This window comes from Scyliorhinus canicula, chromosome 16 (assembly GCF_902713615.1).
Source record: "Scyliorhinus canicula chromosome 16, sScyCan1.1, whole genome shotgun sequence".
NCBI classification, from domain to species: domain Eukaryota; kingdom Metazoa; phylum Chordata; class Chondrichthyes; order Carcharhiniformes; family Scyliorhinidae; genus Scyliorhinus; species Scyliorhinus canicula.
In genome coordinates, this window is record NC_052161.1 from 53,995,822 (window position 1) to 54,014,082 (window position 18,261).

Consider the following 18,261-nt stretch of genomic DNA (forward strand, 5'->3'; position numbering starts at 1 on the left):
TTGGCAGATGGGGAAGAAAGTTGGATAAATGGGTTCTGTTTGAACTGGGGTCAGTACTGGTCCCACTTTTTTTCTGCCTTTAAATTACACACAGATTCTTGTTTAAGTTTATCATTGCTACTTGATTCTGGGACTTCAAAACCCCCTATTTATTAAAACATAAAAGTTACTTGCAATAGCTTTAGCAACCTGCACTTCCATTTGGGATTTATACATCTAAACCCAGAGGTTCACGCACACCCTACCACATCTCTGCATTGAGTATATATTACAAATTCACCTTTTTCAGCATATTTTAATACTTGATACTCTTCCCGCTAAAGCACTTCTCTTCAAAAGGGATTCTAAATATCAAGCAGCAGAAGGATCTTTTAAAAAAAAACAACAGAATCCAAAATAAATGCCGAAAAGGTATCCATAAAAGCGTTCATAATTACATTTACAGACTCCAGCAGAGTTAGGACCACTTGGGCTGAATGACCAGTTAATGTCCTGCGCATTCCCTGCAAACCGGTAATGCTTTACCTGCAGTATATTAATAATTTGAGGCTGAGTAAATAGTTTCTATATAATGTGAGTAGTCTGCAAATAAAGTCCCTGTACAAATGTTTTTGGCTGAACAAATTAGTACACTTTAAGTGTGCAAGTCTTTGGGCAACCTGACTCTAATGAAGCAAATGTATAATCATTGATTTCTGGGTTTAATCATTTTCATCCTTTACTCCTCAGGCTTAATGCAATAGAAGTCCACTTAGTACTTATACAAAGTAAAGCATTTGTTCTAAATAAAAATGGAGGACTGGGGAAGAAACTGGACATTGTGGACAGTGGAAATGCATGCAAACCTTCCACTGACTTAGTATAAAGTTAACTTTGGATAACAAGTTAACACTTGCTTTTTTTCTAACACTAACATAACTTGTTATTTGAAAATCGAAAGAAATTGGAGAATATCATCAACAGTTTATAAGCAGACCAGGCAAATAGTAACACAATAAATGAGTTGCGGAATTTTTTTACAATTCATTCCTTCTTCATGACTTATGATTCAAGGATCACATATGTTCAATTCCCTGCTTTATCCACCAGGGCATTTTCTTTGTCTGAAATGGCTCTTTTGGCTTGATTTTAGAGCTTTCTGGTTTACCAGATATCAGGTAATAGTTTGTTTTAGGTTGCCATAGCCTTCAAAATGGCAAGCCCCTTTAACAAAGGTCAGAGATGATTGACTTCCAAATTAAGGAAGTGGGGATATGGTTGTAGACCACTGCTGCATCACATACAACAGGTGACACTATGCAGTGTGAGATGCAATTGTTATTGACAACCACAAAATGAAACTCCAACACCCGAGGACCGTTGTAGCAATGCAACAACAGAAGCAATATAACAGAAACAGGAATCAACCATTCAGCCCTTCAAGCCTGCATGATCATTGCTATCTTAATTCAAGTCTACATTGCTACATTCATCCAGATCACTCAATTCTCTTTTTCATCAGACATCTATTGCTCTCCGTCATGAGTATACTCAATGAGAGCATCCACTGCCCTCTGCATACAGAAATACAAAGACTTGCAAAGCTTGAGTTTTTCTTTCAACTCACCTTAAATGGCAAACCCCTTATTCTGAGACAGTGGCCTTTATTCTATAATGCCAAGATAGAGGAAACATATTCTTACTATGGACCCTGTCAAGTCCCTTAATAATTTTATGTTGCCGCATGATCACCTCTCATTCTTCTAAATTCTGGGGAAATCTAGACTTTGTCCTGTAAGACTGAGGAATGCTAGATTACCTCACACAAAATCAGTTTTCCTCATTCCTTTGAAAGTACCATCTCTATGAACAAATGATTTGTCATTCAGCACTGGAAGGGATAAAGGAAGGGGGTGGGGCAAGAGAAGAAAAACAAGCAAATGGACAGAAAGTGAGAGCAAGAGAATGTACACTCTCCAGTAATACACAGTCCACTAACTGGTCCTTTAAGAAGGGATTATGACTATTATGTAGTCTCTATTAAGCTATATACAATACTGCCCCCTGAATGTATCCTTCAGCTCATCTGAAAGGAGGTACCAACAACACAGAAAGATATTCATTCAAGTGAAGTCAAAACACATACAAAGAATGCATAAATTTAAAAATGTCTAAAGGACAACCAAAGTGACACGTAGGAACAATAAATGTTCAACTGTCATGAGGAAGGTCATACCTGTGGGTAGGTAATCAATGTTCTTCATTTGTTCAACTTCCAGATACAAGGGCAGAACATGGAACAAAAAGTAATTTTCTTCATCCTTAAGTTTACAGGCAGTATGGACTATTAGAACTAAAATGGTTATCTTGATATATTAAAGATAGCAATATTTAACAAGAAATTATATATTTCAGAATTTAAATCTTTGCAAATGGTCTCAGCAAAAACCTGTTTTGGGAGGTGGGGGTGTTTAAACGAACAACCCGCCGTGTGATTTTTTTTGTCAGCAGATTTTCTGGTCCTGCCGTTGTCAACAGGATTTCCCATTACCCCCTCGTTGACAGCAAACCCAAAGTGGTACGCCATGGATGGAATCGGAATATCCCGCCGGCGTGAACAGCCGGTAAATTCTGCCGGTTGTACACTGGCCACCAACATAGCCACAGCATAAACAAAATCAACTGTCACTGTTCACCACCAGTTAGTGAATTTGCAGCTGAAATACATTCTAAAGCTATTTAGACAGAGACAGGTTTCAAAAGTAAATGAATCAATTTGTTCTTGGACCAAAATTTATAAATATCTAGATTTGCAAATATTCTTGGTTCTATCCACATAGAGTAGAAACCAATAATATGATGATTCCTTTCAAGGGTATGTTGTCAAATTCAAGCTTCAGCACTACAATATTCTGTTTCAAACAAAACTCAATTTTAGCAAAACATTTCTGACCTGGGATGCATGCCCCAAGTAAGTTTGCTTATGTGGCCAGATTCAATCTCTGCTGAAGCTTTTCTGCATAGCTGAGATATTAAGCAAAAAAATGATAGGTTTCATAAGCACAAAGATCAATGGCATAACTTCAAGAAAAAAAAATCTTCATGACTATGTTGTGTGTGGCCAGATTCTTTTGACTAGAAAGCAGAGCTAGCCATATTAATTGGAGCTCATGTATTTGTGTCCGAAAATGCAAATGTGCACATTCCCTAAATTAGATATCTAATTTGGTTAATAAGGCAATGTCAAAAGGATTTTGTTGGCACATCAACAATTCCCCTCATCTTCTGCAATAATGGAGACGTGTTTGAAAATAGGATCAGAGAAGGTTTAATTGGAGTGATCTCATGAAGAGACCCAGTTCATTCACCATGAGTAACATTTTTTAGAATTGCAGCCGCTTCTCTCAACTTTGGAAGGAAAATGCATTTAAATTGTTTCATCCTGAAATGAAGTAAACTGAGTGTAGAGAGGCTGTGCCCAAATTTGTTTGGTGCTTTACAATTGGGATTTAAGAGGCATTTTCGCAATTGCTTGATTCCTAAATTTCCTGCTGAGATGTCGTCAAAGTTCATCCCAAGCAGCTCCGTGATGCAGGACTCTGTGCTCTACGAGCTGTTCCCAGGGACACACACCGAGTGTGCAACTGCAATTGGAGGTTCATCAATTTGATGAAAGACTCTTTGGTCTGCCTGAAGCGTACTAGTCTGCCAGTGCAAAGAGTTGTCCTTGACTGAGTGTTGCAGACTGGCATGTTCCAAGGTCTAGGGCTATGTTGCTGAGGGACATGCTAAAGCTTCCACAGCCGCTAGAGAGGGGCAAAGGGGAAAAGTCACCATCTAAGACCTTTCGACCACAATACACCGAGAGGTTGGAAAATTTGTAGAACTCTTCAGGCTGTATGCCTGACATTGAATATGAATACAAAGTATTATAATTGTATTGAAGCATCTCAGACAAGAACGTGATGTATGAAGGAAAGTTGAATTCAATTGCACTTGTTGCAATTTTCAATTTGAATTGTTTTGCCCCCAGACTGTATGCCTGACATCGATAGTATATTGAAAATAGCAAAAGAATTACAATATAAAACTGTCACTTAACAACAGAAAACACTGGATGGACACAAGTCATGTGGCACTTGCTGCAATTTTCAAGTTGGACTGTTCTATAATGTACTTTTACAAAGTTTTAGTATATTTCAGGGGAAAGAAATATTGCATTTATTCCACATCAAATATGTCCCATCACTTTGACTGAAACCAGCTTGATTTACCGGTCTTTCCCACGAAATTGCACAAGTTAAAACAATCCATGGGTAAAACATGACAGCAGCTACTGCTTACCATGAACAAAACTCAGTGCCATGATGATAAACTGGTGTACTGCTTATTTTGTTGCAAGTTTTCAAGTATACTTTCATGAAAACTGCTGTCTCTCTCAAATAAAGGCATGCCTTTCAAACATGAAATAATTATATGAAATAACAGTACTTACTATTATTTAGTGCCACAAGGTTATCTGTTCCTGGGTGAGGGAAATTAAGGCCCAAGCGTCCTGCAAAATAAAACAATTGCTGAAAAATAAAACAGTTACTGAAAAAGCTGTTAGTACATCTCTGAACTATATTTCCAAACTCAAGTAACTTTAAAACTTAATTGGTCTCACTATTGCAACACAAAAAAAGTTAACTCGAGTCTACTGGAGGAATGAATTATCTTTAAGCACACGTTACATTTTACCTAAATTGATAAACAGGTTGACATTTAGTTATTATTCAAAGGATTAAACAACTTTCCCTTCCACCCTTCATTAAATCTATAACCATAATCACGTCACCTGTCCTAAAAAAAAAGCTGATTCATACCTTAGCCCATCAAAATTCAGTTTTTACAAATGGAATGTAGCTAGAAAGGGGAGGAATTACTCAGAATTATACCTTGAAGCATCAACATATTAAAAGGTTTAGGCAAAATATTTTTGTTTGGATACAACATATTGATCACTCATCTAAAACGTTTTAGAAAATTCAGAACTGTAACGGAATTGCCACGTCCCAAAAGCTCAAATATCACAAAGATGCCTCTAACAAGCCAAAAACTGTAGGTCAGGGAGTGGCAAAAACAAAAAATATCACAACTTTCAGTAGTGAATCACTTACAAAAATACATTATAATATTTACACCAGAATGAGACAGTGGCAGTATTTTTTTTACTTGCATTAGGCAGGGATTTTTAATGATATGTTTTTTAGACATTTTAAGTAAAATTTAAACCAAGCTTCAGATGGAGGAGGAGTAGAGGTATTGTCGCTGGACTTTTAATCCACAGACCCAGGGTAATGCTCTGGGGACCCAGGTTTGACTCCCATCCATGGCAGACGGTGAAATTTGAATTCAATAGGAATACGGAATTAAAAGTCAAATGAGGACCATGAAATCATTATCAATTATCGTAAAAGCCCACCTAGTTCACGCATGTCCTTAAGGTGAAAGAAATCTGCTATCCTTACGCAGTCTGGACTACATGCAACTCCAGATCCAGAGCAATGTGGTTAACTCTTAACTGTCCTCTGAAATGACCGAGAAAGTCACTAAATTCAAACACAATTAGGGATGGGCAGCAAGTGCTGGCCTTGCTAGAGACGTCCACATCCCAAAAATAATTTTTAAAAACTGTCAATGAAATAGCTCCCTTGTTTCCATCACAGGAATGGCCAATACACAAAATAGAATCATAGAATCCCTACAGTGCAGAAGGAGGCCATTTGGCCCAATGATTCTGCCCCGATCCTCTGAAAGAGCTCCCTAACCAGGCCCACTTCTTACCCAATATCTGCAACCCCACATGACCTGCACATCCCTGGACACTAAGGGCAATTTTTAAATCATGGACAATTCATCTATGCTGCACATTTTTGGACTGTGGGAAGAAACCGGAGCACTCGGTGGAAACCGCCGCAGGCACGGGGAGAAAATGCTACCTCCACAGTCACCCAAGGTCGGAACTGAAACTGGGTCCTGGCGCTGTGAGGCAGCAGTGCTAACCACTGTGCTGCCTGTGGATAGTTCAATTACATCCTGTTTCAGCAAGAAGTAGACAACCTTTGTTGTCAGCATTACTGTCAACCTACAAACTGGTTAGGCTAAGTGTGCTTGGTAATATATTTTGTAGCCAAAAAAAAAACGTTTAATGGATGAACCTTATTCTAAGGGGATTTAGATTGTTCATTGTTTAAAAAGCATTGGCTTACAGTTTGATAGAAGTAGAAGATTAAGATAGCCAGGAGGACAGAATCAGAGTCTAATCCTTGCACACTATTATTTGCATAGATATGTTTCACAATCCAGCAACCAAAATCAGTCTGCTCCTAAATATATAATAACACAAATTTTGTTCTTAAAACATTTTTTTTTAGAATACCCAATTAATTTTTTACAATTAAGGGGCAATTTAGCCTGGCCAACCCACCGAGCCTGCACATATTTGGGTTGTGGGGCGAAACCCACGCAAACACGGGGAGAATGTGCAAACTCCACACAGACAGTGACCCAGAGCCGGGATCGAACCTGGGACCTCGGCACCATGAGGCAGCAGGGCTAAACCACTGCTCCACCGTGCCGCCCTTACAATAACACAAAATGAAGTTCCAGTTAATGCCGACAACCAGAGGACTGCACAATAAAATACTCAGTTATTGTACAATTAACAAATATGTAGTTTGGTGTTAAGTATCAAAAATTAATAGCCAGAAGACTGCTGTTTACATCATATCCACTTATGTGGTGAGTGATTAATATTTCAATTGCTTGACCACTGGGAATAATTTGTTGGATTATCCAAACAGCCTGCTTTAACAGAAAACTGACCAGCTGTGTTACGGTCTCCTGTTTGTTTCTTTGAACTACTGCCATAAGATTACCATCTCCTATGTAATGTTCTACAAGAAATTTGAAAACCACAAAATGCAGTGCAAAGATTTTGCATATGAATAACATTAATTTCTAACCCTGCAATTCGCTTTCTACATTATACCTTAATTAAGAAACATTGGTACACGGATGTTCACCAATGTGTTTCAGGTAAGGGAATCTGCCACCCTTACCAGGTCTAGCCTACATGAAAAAATGAAAATCGCTTATTATCACAAGTAGGCTCCAATGAAGTTACTGTGAAAAGCCCCTAGTGTCCACTGACATATGACTCATAGCGATGTGGTCGACTCGTATCTGTCCCCATTGAAATAGCCTAGCAAGCCACACAGTTCAAGGGCAATTAGGGATGGGCAAGAAACGCTGGCCAAGCCAATGGCGCCCACATCCCATGAATGAATAAAGGAAAGAAAATTTCACTCATAGTACACAGAAACACGCAGGTTTAAGTTCACAGGAGAGTAAGTCCATTAACAAAAAAATGATTCTCGGCCACAAAGTAAAAGCCCTGGAAGAAAGCCTGAAGTGCATGATGTTTCAAGTAGTTATGAATGAACCAACCAACACAACAGAGGCTCTTGCATGCACAGTAGATTAAAACCCAATTTGATTATATTTGGCAGACCAATTTAACAAGCCAAATTTTATTTATGCCTGGTAAAAACATAGCAAGCTTTTTAAATGAATAAACATAATAGAAAGACATAAAGTTCCATCAAAACTAAAAGTGCTTGAATCAGATTTGCAGGATAGGCAGCATCTGCAGAGAAAAAATTAGTTAATATTTCAGGTTGACGGCCTTTCACGAGAATTTTGGTTTGAAAAACATCAGCTATTTTATGGATCTCGTATAGCTTCATGGGTTCATGTTCCAAATCAGCCAGCGACCATTTTGCTTCTGTCCCATGTATCTTTTTTTAATTTCCACGGGGCCCTATAATGCAAGTTTTTTTGTTCACAACAATCCGTTTTACTATTAAATATTCATATTTATTATTATTTAGTTTCACTTAAGGTACACATGGGTGATGAGACATGAGCCTGGAGAGAAACAGTTCAACAGGTTTCCCAGAGGTCTACTCAAGCCAGAATCCTTTTCAATCTGTATTTCAACGATCTGCCTCCAACCACCTCTTGGAAATACATCTATTCTGACGACATCTGCTATGCCTCTCAGGCACGTTTGAAATGGTCATAGATGACATTTTCTAAACTAAAGGCAACATTAAACAACAATGTAAAGTTGGCCAACTCCTGCCAGACATGGCGCCTTCAGATCAGCAGCAACAAAACAGCAGCAAGTGTATTCTACCTCCACAATGCCAGCGCCAAGAGGGAACTCAACATCTCATTCAATGGCAAGCGGCTAAATCACGAACAACATCCTGTTTATCTTGGTGTTACCCTTGACCGAACACTGATATACAGAAAACATCTCAGCATGACAACAGCAAAATTCAAAATGCAAAACAACCCCTTCAGTAAATTGCTGGCTCTTCATGGGGTGCAGATGCTCAAACCTAAAGATCACAGTTCTTACCATCATCCACTCGACTGCAGAGTACTCTGCACCAGTTTATTGCAACTCATCCCACACCATTTTTGTAGATACATAGCTCAGTTCAACAAGGTATATAACCCTGGGTACCCTCCGATCAACTCATCTCCCCCAGCTTCCAGTCCTGAGCAAAATCTGCCCCCTCACATAAAGAGGGAGATTACAACAAGAAAGCTCCTGGTGAAGGCCATCAACCCAAGCCTGCCGCTATGCAAGGATCTTAGCAATCTAAATGCTGCTCTCCTCCAGTCACGTCAGCCTGTATGGCGAACACCACCATGTCAACAAAACAACAGCAGAGGCCCTGTGGCAGCAGGAATTGAACCAATGCACCACCATTTAAAAAAAAACACTTCCCCATCACAGATCCGAAAGCCCGCCCACCTGGCTTCAGCCCGCCCACCTGGCTTCAACCTGCCGCGCCAACATTGGACACTCCACAACCATTTCTGCACCGGCCAAACAAGGCCTTTGTGCATCAAATCGGCACAAGTGAGGCTTTACAGGGAACCCAGACTGCAACTGTGGCGCAACCCAATCAATGACTCACATAATTGAAGACTGCCCCTGACTAAATTCTACGGAGGGCTCAGAGAGCTCCATTTAGCCACTATGTAAGCCATTGCCTGGCTTGGAGATTACTGCACATGCTAAGGCAATGACTCAAGGTGAAACTTGTTATTGGCCTCGTCACGTAGTCATAACAACAGCAAATGCCGCAAAGATCCTGTAACAGAATATGTGCTGGATTGTCATAAATGACATGCAGCCAAGCTTCAGGCTCAAAGCAAAATGGTGTTCCTTATACAAAAAAGTCAACTTTCCTATCTGTTGCACATAACTTGCATAATACTCCTGGGGCTTAACGCAGGACTCTGTGATGACAGCGGGCAGCTTGATCAGCCAATCAATAGCTTCCTGCCATGCTTGGTGTCACAGGCAGCTGCCAAATCAGGCCGCCGTGAACCAGATACATAGTGAAAGGTGAAGTCAGCGGAATATTCGGTGATACTTTTTGGTCAATTCTTGCTCCATAACCCTAGAAAACAGACTTTGCCCCATTAGCCTGTTGCTCCGCTAACCAAATTAAATATGGCAAGCAGGAGACCACAGGCCACAGTCTGCCAAGAAAGGAACTGGCTGCCAACCATCATCAACCTACCAAATCCTGATGGTTTCCAGGCTTACAGTTTACATTGGCATTTCCAAATATATGGACATAATCTCTTAAATAGTGAAGCTCAAAAACCTACAGATACAAATGATTTGTAAAACCTCACCAGGAAATGGGATTGCTTTGTTAAGCACCAGGTGCAAATTAGAAATTTAGTAACAGGAATAGGCCATTCAGCCCTTCGAGCCTGTCCCGCTATACAATGAGATCCTGGTTAATCTGTGACCTAACTCAATATACCCGTCTTTGGCTCATATCCCTCAAAATGTTTACTTAACAAAAATCTATCTGTCTCAGATTTCAAATTAACAACTGTTCTAGCTTCAACTGCTGTTTGTAGGAGCGAGTTCGAAACCTCAGCCACTCTGTGTGAAGAATTGCTTCCTAACATGCCTCCTGAATGGTCTAGCCCTAATTTTTAAGACTACACCACTAGTTTTAGAATCTCCAAGAGTCATTGCCTTAGCATGTGCAGTAATCTCCAAGCCAGGCAATGGCTTTATCTATCCTGACTTTCTGTGTTAACATCATGTCCCCACCTGTGATACCCTGGTTCAATCCTTAATCACCTCCGACACCTCATCCCTTCCCACAACATCTTTGCATGCAAATACAGGTGTTAACACCTGCCCTTTACCTCCCCTGTCCCCACCTTCCAAGGCCTTAAACACACTTTCCGGGTGAAGCAGTTATTTGCATATACTTCCTTCAATCTAGTGCATTATCTTCACTGCTTGGAAGACCAAATGCAAATGAGGCACTTTAAATCTTTCTGGACTCAAATTTTGAGTTCAACATGCTATAGATCATGATTTCTTTCATTTCTCCTATATCTTCCACCGTTACTCAACAACAGTTCCTTTATCATCTTCTGCCCTACTCAAAAGGGTGTGGGCAATTATCTGCTATGTGAGCATGGTACTCGTAATTGTTGTTTTTAAACGGGTCGTTCCCATTCCCAAAAGGTAAATACACACAATAAATACCACATTGTGATGCGACTTTTAAAGAATTTATTCATTCATGGGGTGTAGGCATCACTGGCGCGATCAGAATTTATTGCCGATACCCAATTGCCCTCGAGGAAGTGGTAGTGAGCTGCCTTCTTTCACTGCTACAGGCCGTGAGATGTAGGTACACCCACAGTGCTGCGAGGGAGTTCAGGTGACTTGGTGCAGTCCAAATCCACTTGCACAACTAACAAAATAATTCAAGAGTTTTTAGTTCAAGTGCGTAGGTTTTGGAGAGGCAAGTGGAATGAGGAGGGCAGGAGCAACTTAAATATTTTGGCCAGAAGATATCCAAATGGACGGTCGAAAATCTTGTGACATGGTGCCAAAGAAATGACAAAGGTGTATTTGAAACTCAAAACATCCAACCAATGTGAAGCGCAAAGATGCAGATTGAATGTCAAACTACATAACCAAATCAGTAGAACACAAGTCAGATGAAGTCATTAGTACAGTGCTTAGGTCAATCCACACCTTGAATACATTCTCTATTTCTGGTAACTGAACATATTCAAAAGAGTGCAGAAGATCCAGAGGCTTGAGGATACACTGTAGACTGCTGTTTGTAGGAGCGAGTTCGAAACCTCAACCACCCTTTGTGTGAAGAATTGCTTCCTAACATGCCTCCTGAATGGTCTATCCCTAATTTTTAGACTTACACCACTAGTTTTAGAATCTCCAATGAGAGAAAATAGTGCATCTTTATCTATCCTGACTTTCCCTGTTAACATCATGTCCCCACCTGTGACACCCTGGTTCAATCCTCAGTCACCTCTTCATGTAGAAATTCGGGGTTTTCAGGCTTGATAAGAGATCACAGGAAGGGGATTTTAATAACAGACACAAATGCTAAGAGGCAGCTCAAATAAAATACATAGTTATTCCACGTATTTGTAAACACAGCATGTTAGATTACGGTATACCTTTTAGAACAAGCTGCAGGTGCAAATAAGTTGAAGGACATGTATCACATGCCAGCTGGTAGCTACCACATGGGAAACAATCAGATTGTTCTCAGGAAAAATACGGGGCTCAGGCATGAAGTTGACCATATTATCGAGCTCAACTCTTGAACTCACCAGTGCATAAATTTCTTACCCAAAGACAAACTTGTAGGGGTTATAATGATGGCAAACTGTCAGCATTCTGAAATGGGCACCAACTCCTGCATTCATATAAGCAATTAAATGTTGAAATTCAGAGGCTTCTGAGTGATACCCCACTCCTCCACAGGGTACCTGAAAGTCCTTGCAGATGGAAATCAGTTAGGAATCAAGAATTGATGTGAACTTACACTCATTACACAGTCATTCACATTGTAAAATCCTTAAAAGTTATGCCTTTGCTGGATGAAGTATGACATTTATTCTTTTAAATGTGTTCATTATGTATGGTGCATCTTTGGCAAGGCCAGTATTATTAGTCATCCCTAACTGGCCTTCAGAGTGTACCAATTACTCATTAAAACCTCCAGCCTGAAAAACTCATATTACATTTTTTTGGGGAGGCGAGAGAGAAATGAGCTGAATGGTAAATTTTGCCATTCCACGATTTAAAAATTCCAGTTAGTGCCAAAAATGACGCCGCCCCCCCCCCCCCCAGTACTGGCTGTCCCACCAGCTGATTCAGCAGACTCGCATTAGCAGCTCCGTGCTAACAAAAGGGAGCTGCTTTTAAACGCTCCCTCTAAACTCATTCCAAGTTACCACACAAGTATGGCACCACGTAGATCTGCACCACGCTTCGGGGTTACCGACCTGGCCAGGCTTCTTGGTGTTGTGGAGGCGAGGTGGGATACCCTGTTCTCCCAAGGTGGGTGGGAGGACCAACTGCAGGCCCGTTAATGCTGCCTTAGAGCGGCTGGAGGCGGCTTCGTGCAGGGGCTCCAGCTTGGCAGCCCTGGTCACGGCTCCTCTACCGCTGCCGCCGGCCAGGTACTCCACCAGCCCGGTAGTGGTGGCGACCCTGCGGATATGGGGCCAGTGGAGGAGGCATGTAGGGGAGACGGGGGCATAGGTTTGGGCGTCAATCTGCGACACCCATCGGTTTGCCCCCGGGAGTATGGATGGCGGCGGGCGGGGGTGGGCGATATGTTCCTGGAAGGGAGCTTTGCGAGTTTGAGGAGCTTGGAGGAGAAATTTGGGCTGGTAAGGGGAAATGATTTTAGGTACCTACAGTTGCGGGACTTTGTTCGTAGACAGGTCCCATCTTTCCCACGCCTCCCGCCAATGGGGATCCTAGACAGAATAGTCTCTGGAGGGGGGGAAGAAGGGGAGGGTAGAGTCTCTGATATTTATAAGGTGCTCATGAGGGAGGAAGGGTCCCAGACGGAGGAACTGAAACTTAAATGGGGGAGGAGCTAGGCGGGGAAATAGAGGACGGGCTGTGGGCAGAGGCCCTGAGTAGGGTAAATTCGACCGCGACATGTGCCAGGCTCAGGTCCAATTTAAGGTAGTTCACTGGGCCCACATGACGGTGGCTCAGATGAGCAAATTCTTTGGGGTAGAGGACAAATGCGCTAGGTGCACGGGAGGACCAGCGAACCACATTCACATGTTTTGGGCATGCCCTAAGCTTAGGGGGTACTGGGAGGGATTTGCGGGCGTCATGTCCCAGGTGCTAAAAACAAGGGTGGCGATGGGTCCAGGGGTGGCAATTTTTGGGGTTTCGGAAGACCCGGGCGTCCAGGGGGAGAAAAAGGCCTCTGTTTTGGCCTTCGCTTCCCTGATAGCCCGACGAATACTATTGGTGTGGAGGGACTCAAAGCCCCCGAAGGCTGAGTTGTGGCTTGCGGACATGTCGAGTGTCCTGGCAGCGCCGGCCCTAGGGTTGCTGGCGCCCCAGGCAAGCTGAACTTCGGCGCCCTTCCGGGGGGGGGGGGGGGGGGGGGGGGGGGGGGGGGGGGGGGAGTCGTCGGGTCGGGGGGGGGGAGGAGTCGGGTCGGGGGGGGGGTCGGGTCGGTCGGGTTGGGTTGACATTGATCCTGAGCTGCTGCGACCTGTCTGGTAGTGATACATGAATTTTAGTTGCTGTATCTATGCTCTGGATATATATTAACATTACCTGTCTAATATTTTTCGCTAAAGGAGCACGGACGAATTCAAGCCTCTGAAATTGTAGCTTCTATGCCTGTGGCCATCCGCCATGTTTGTGCGGGGCGGCCTGGGGGAGGGCGGCCACCGCGCATGCGCTGGTTGGCACCGGCCCAACTGCGCATGCGCGGGACCCGAGTCTTTTACGCGGCATCGGGTCTCGGATGGCGCCCCCTAGCACATGGCGCCCCGGGCGACTGCCCGAGTTGCCGGTACCTTGAGCCGGCCCTGTTTCCTGGGTATGGAAAAAATTAAGTTCGCCTTGAGGGGATCTGTACAGGGGTTCGCCTGGAGGTGGCAACCATTTATTGACTTCTTTGCGGGAGACTGAGTGTCAGCAGGGGGTGGGGGGGGAAGGATAAGAGTACAGTACAGTAGGAGGGATAAAATGGCGGGAGGTACCGGTGGGAGAGGAGCGGGCTTGTGCAATATGTTACGATTGAAGTATTGAATGTACGTGGATGTTTGCACATTTTTGCCTTTTTTGCTTTCATTCTGTTGATGTCTGTAACTGTTTACAAAGCCAAAAACTACCTCAATAAAATTAATTATTTAAAAAAAAATGCTGCCTTAGAGGCAGCAGCAGCCAGTTTGGGCAGCGTGACTAGGAGGACCACCGGACAGTGCAGGAAGATGACAAATTACCTCCACCGGGCCGCATGGGCAAGTTAACACTGGCCCCTCAGTTCTACCTGCCACCCCCTTGACCTGGTCCCCGCTCCCAACCAAATCAGCTGCTTGCACTGTGAACCCACCCCACATCCAATCACAGTGCTTGTACCCCAGCACACCTGGCAACCGCTAGCTCAACCCCTCCAGGTCCAGGTGTGGTGCCCACACATGCCACCTGCCATAGATCCCCTGATGCGTCAAACTCACAGCTCACAATGCCCTCTCTCTGCGGGAGAAGTTCATTCATAATAGGCGTGAAAGGGCCCAGACGGGCAGGGTTCTAGCCTCACCCCCATGAGGAATGGGCCCTGGAGATTGTGGAGATGGCTGAGGATAGAGCGGTCACTGACAGCAAGGTTGGCCTGCGCCGGGGACGTGAGGACCCACTGCCCCTTCACCCAGATGACCCAAGCGAGTAGCTCATGTCAGACAAAATGATCCTCCCCTCCCACTGACCTCATGTCCCTTCTCCCGCAGGATCTCCACCTAATGTGGCAGGGCCATGCGGCCCCCGCCCAGCCATTCAAGAGGACACCTCTGAGGACAGCTCCAGGGATATCAATGTGTCACACTTGTCATCCCCACACTCCATCTGCGCAGAGACACATACCTTGGTGAGCGACATTAGTGGACAGTCTTCTGGGACATAATCTGGTGAACACCACACAGTTGTTGATGCACCTCAGGTGGAGGTAGGAACATCCAAGGGAGTCAGCAGTCAAGAGGTCTGCTGACTCACAGGACTCAGCTGAGTCCCAGTCAGATACTAAGCCTTTGGGCAAGGTTACCTCAGAGCTTCGAGCATGACGTCAGTGCCTCGAGTGGTGGTGGCTAAGGCATGGCTCAGTCTGTGACGACTGTGGACTTGACATCATGTCCCAACACTGAGGGACATGTCCCAGACGCAGGTGGACACTGCTGAGGCACTGCACAGCATGGCCTCGATGCATGTGAACATAGCTGAGGCAGTCCAGGTCGTGTCCCAGTCACTGAGCAGGATCAATACCATAGCGTAGACAATGGAGAGGTGCTAGGACCGGCAGAGTTGAATAACCCAGAGGCCTCTGGAGCTCGCTCCACCTGCCCCTCCATTGGATTGGAGACCCCCAGGGTCCTAAGGGCACCATCCGGGATGAGGGAGCGCTGGAAGCCGACCCAGTACCTTCCACCAGGGAGACAACGGCGGTCTTCACCTCACGCAATCCCCACCCCCCTTCACACTTGACATCAAAGGCCACAGGGTGCAAAAAGCAGCAGGCTGCCTCCACCTCTGATATACATCCTGGGGACACACCTTGACTAGCAGCAAAATGCAGAGGTTTAACAAGATTGAGGATCACAAAAGTGGCACAGGGGGGCAGGGGCACTACCTGCAGCTAGGGTCAATGCAAGATTCAAATGTTCACCATTAAACATCTAACACCTGATCCATGTGGAGCCTGTGTCAGGTTGTTCTCCACAATAAGCTTGGCTGCACCCCCACCCTCTATTGCCCTCCGCTCCCTGCACACCCTGCCCCCCCCAGGAACAGTGGTCCTAGATCAGGAGCCGCCGATGCAACCACTGTTCAAGCGATGGGTGTGAGCACACTGTCAGCAAAAAGACAGAAGTCAGACTTTGACATAAACTGAGGAGCACTAGAGCTAACCTCAGAGTGAGTGATCAACACTCTGCCTTGTATATTGACACGCTGACAGTGCCGATACAGACTATTTACCCTGGGTAATATTACACAGATCATATGAGAGTGGGACAGGGTAGTTGGGGAGGGCGAGAGGAAGGAGCGAAATGGGTGGGAAGAAGGGAAACGGAAGTGGACTTGAGGGGCTTGGGGAGGGGGCGATCTAACAGACAAAGCCTTGGCCGGTGAGGATATAGGCCTACTTGGCCTTCCGAGCTTGCCGGACACTCGCTGCCGCTGGTCCTCTTCCGGCTGCTCCCACAGGTTCTCCCCACGCTCGTCCTCCAGCCCCTCATCCTCCAATGAAGCCGCATGTGCCTCCTCCAACACTTTGCCTGCTGCTGTGCAAGATTCTGGAGGGGCAGAGCAGACCACCACATAGCAGGGCACTCCGTGTGGGGTGTACTGCAGCGCACCACCAGAGCGGTCCAGGCATCGGAACCGCGTATTGAGCTTCCGCTCAATGACAGTATGAGTGGCAGCATGCGCCACGTTATATCGGCTCTTCACATTGGTCACCGGCCTCCGTACGGGCACCGTCAGCCAGGATCTCCGTGTATAGTTTATCCCCAAGACCCAAGAGTCAGCCCATCATGCTGCAGTGGTCCTCGAGGTCACCAGAGATCTGAGTGTCCCAGGATAGCTTTCATGCACGCTCCCTGGGACATGTGCACCCTCCTCCATGATCCGGAAGTAGTCGCACACGAGTTGAACCTCTTCCTGTTAATTAAAAGCACTCCCTGATGTCCTGGTGCGCGCAAGGTGGCATAGATGCCATATATTATCCTCGGACCTGGGGCATCCTCCTGATGGCAAAGAATCCTACTGCCCAGGGATCTTGATGGGCTCAGTCCAGCTCGAAGCTAATATATTCAGCTGCCTGGACAAACAGGGCATCCGTCACTTCACGTATGCACTTGTGGGATGTAGCTTGGGAAATGTTCCCGCTAGAGTCCTGGAATGGACCTGCTGTATAAGAATACAAGGCTGCGGTGACCTTCATGGCCACTGGGAGCAGGCCGCCTCTCCTCCCCGGGGTGCCAAGTCTGCAAGAACATGGCACAGGTGCCACACCATCTCCTTGTTGAGGTGGATTCTCCTGTGGTACATACGGTCCATCATCTCCTTGTTGGGCCTACGACGCCTGTACTCCATGAGCCATCGCTGGTGTTCCCCTCTGGGTCCCTCCTCGGCCTCATGGGCAGATGGGTATTGTGGTATCTGAAAGGAATTGGAAGAGAGCTTGACAGTCAGTTAGGACTTCCAACCCAGGACCCCCATATCCAGAGTCTCGGGCGGCAAGGTGCTGAGGACCTGGGTTTGATCCCGGCCCCGGGTCACTGTCTGTGGAGTTTGCAGTGTCTGCAAGGGTCGCATCCGCACAATCCAAAGATATTCAAGGGAGGTGGATTGGCCATGCTAAATTGTCCCTCAATTAGAAAAAAAGAACTGAGTACTCTAAATTTATTTTTAAAAAGAAAAAAATCCCCAGACTCTCCCCCACTCTTGCGCGTCCCACCTTCTATCAGAGTGGCATCCAACAAGCCAGGTGTTGGAGAACCCTGATCAGCACCAGACCCCCCCCCCCCAGCAGGAACTCCAAGACCCCTGCTGGGAACTTTGGAAAGACCGTGTTCCAGTGCACCCCCCCCCCCCCCCCTCGATCCCGCACACACAACACACACTCTGGTTGCGGGGACATCCCTAGTGCTGAAGTTCTAGATTATTTGATTGTTGGCTACTGCCTCAGTGTTGCTGATGGCTCCAGGATTCACTAAGTGTCCAGACCTCACAGTTTGATTGGAATACAAGGCAATCACACTCGTCGGAGACATGGCACATGTGCCCACAAGACTGCACTTGGGAGCGGTGAAGTGCTCACATAATTAACAAGGCAATAGCCGTCAGCCGTGCAACCAGACGTTGCTCACAGTCAAAGGGAGTTAAAGTGACCTTCAGCATATAACCAAGTACAGGCCTCTGTCGTGGACATACTTGGAAGGACAGACAGGCAGCAGCTGTAGTTGTCCCTGTTACGGGTGTCTTGTTATGCTCTTGGCGTAGCATAAGCTGCTTCCTTGATGTTCACTCTGACAAAGGAAGGTTCAGACGTGGAGATAACTTCAACACGATTAAACTATTTACAACTCTCCGACTTGGATTCG

At 45.1% G+C, this 18,261-nt stretch overlaps 1 protein-coding gene across 8 annotated transcripts in view; it reads right to left on the reverse strand.

The window, feature by feature from the left end:
• Nucleotides 1–18,261, reverse strand: part of cpeb3 (cytoplasmic polyadenylation element binding protein 3) — a 145,477-nt gene that overhangs the window by 97,192 nt on the left and 30,024 nt on the right. For 5 of the 8 annotated variants that reach the window (XM_038821333.1, XM_038821328.1, XM_038821330.1 and 2 more), the window contains 2 exons: nucleotides 4,475–4,534; nucleotides 2,216–2,251 (listed from right to left, as the gene is read on the reverse strand). In XM_038821333.1, coding sequence (XP_038677261.1) covers nucleotides 2,216–2,251; nucleotides 4,475–4,534 — 96 coding nt within the window. Of the gene's footprint in view, nucleotides 1–2,215; nucleotides 2,274–4,474; nucleotides 4,535–18,261 lie in introns of all 8 variants that reach the window. The other 3 variants (XM_038821332.1, XM_038821331.1, XM_038821335.1) reach the window with 2 other exon arrangements.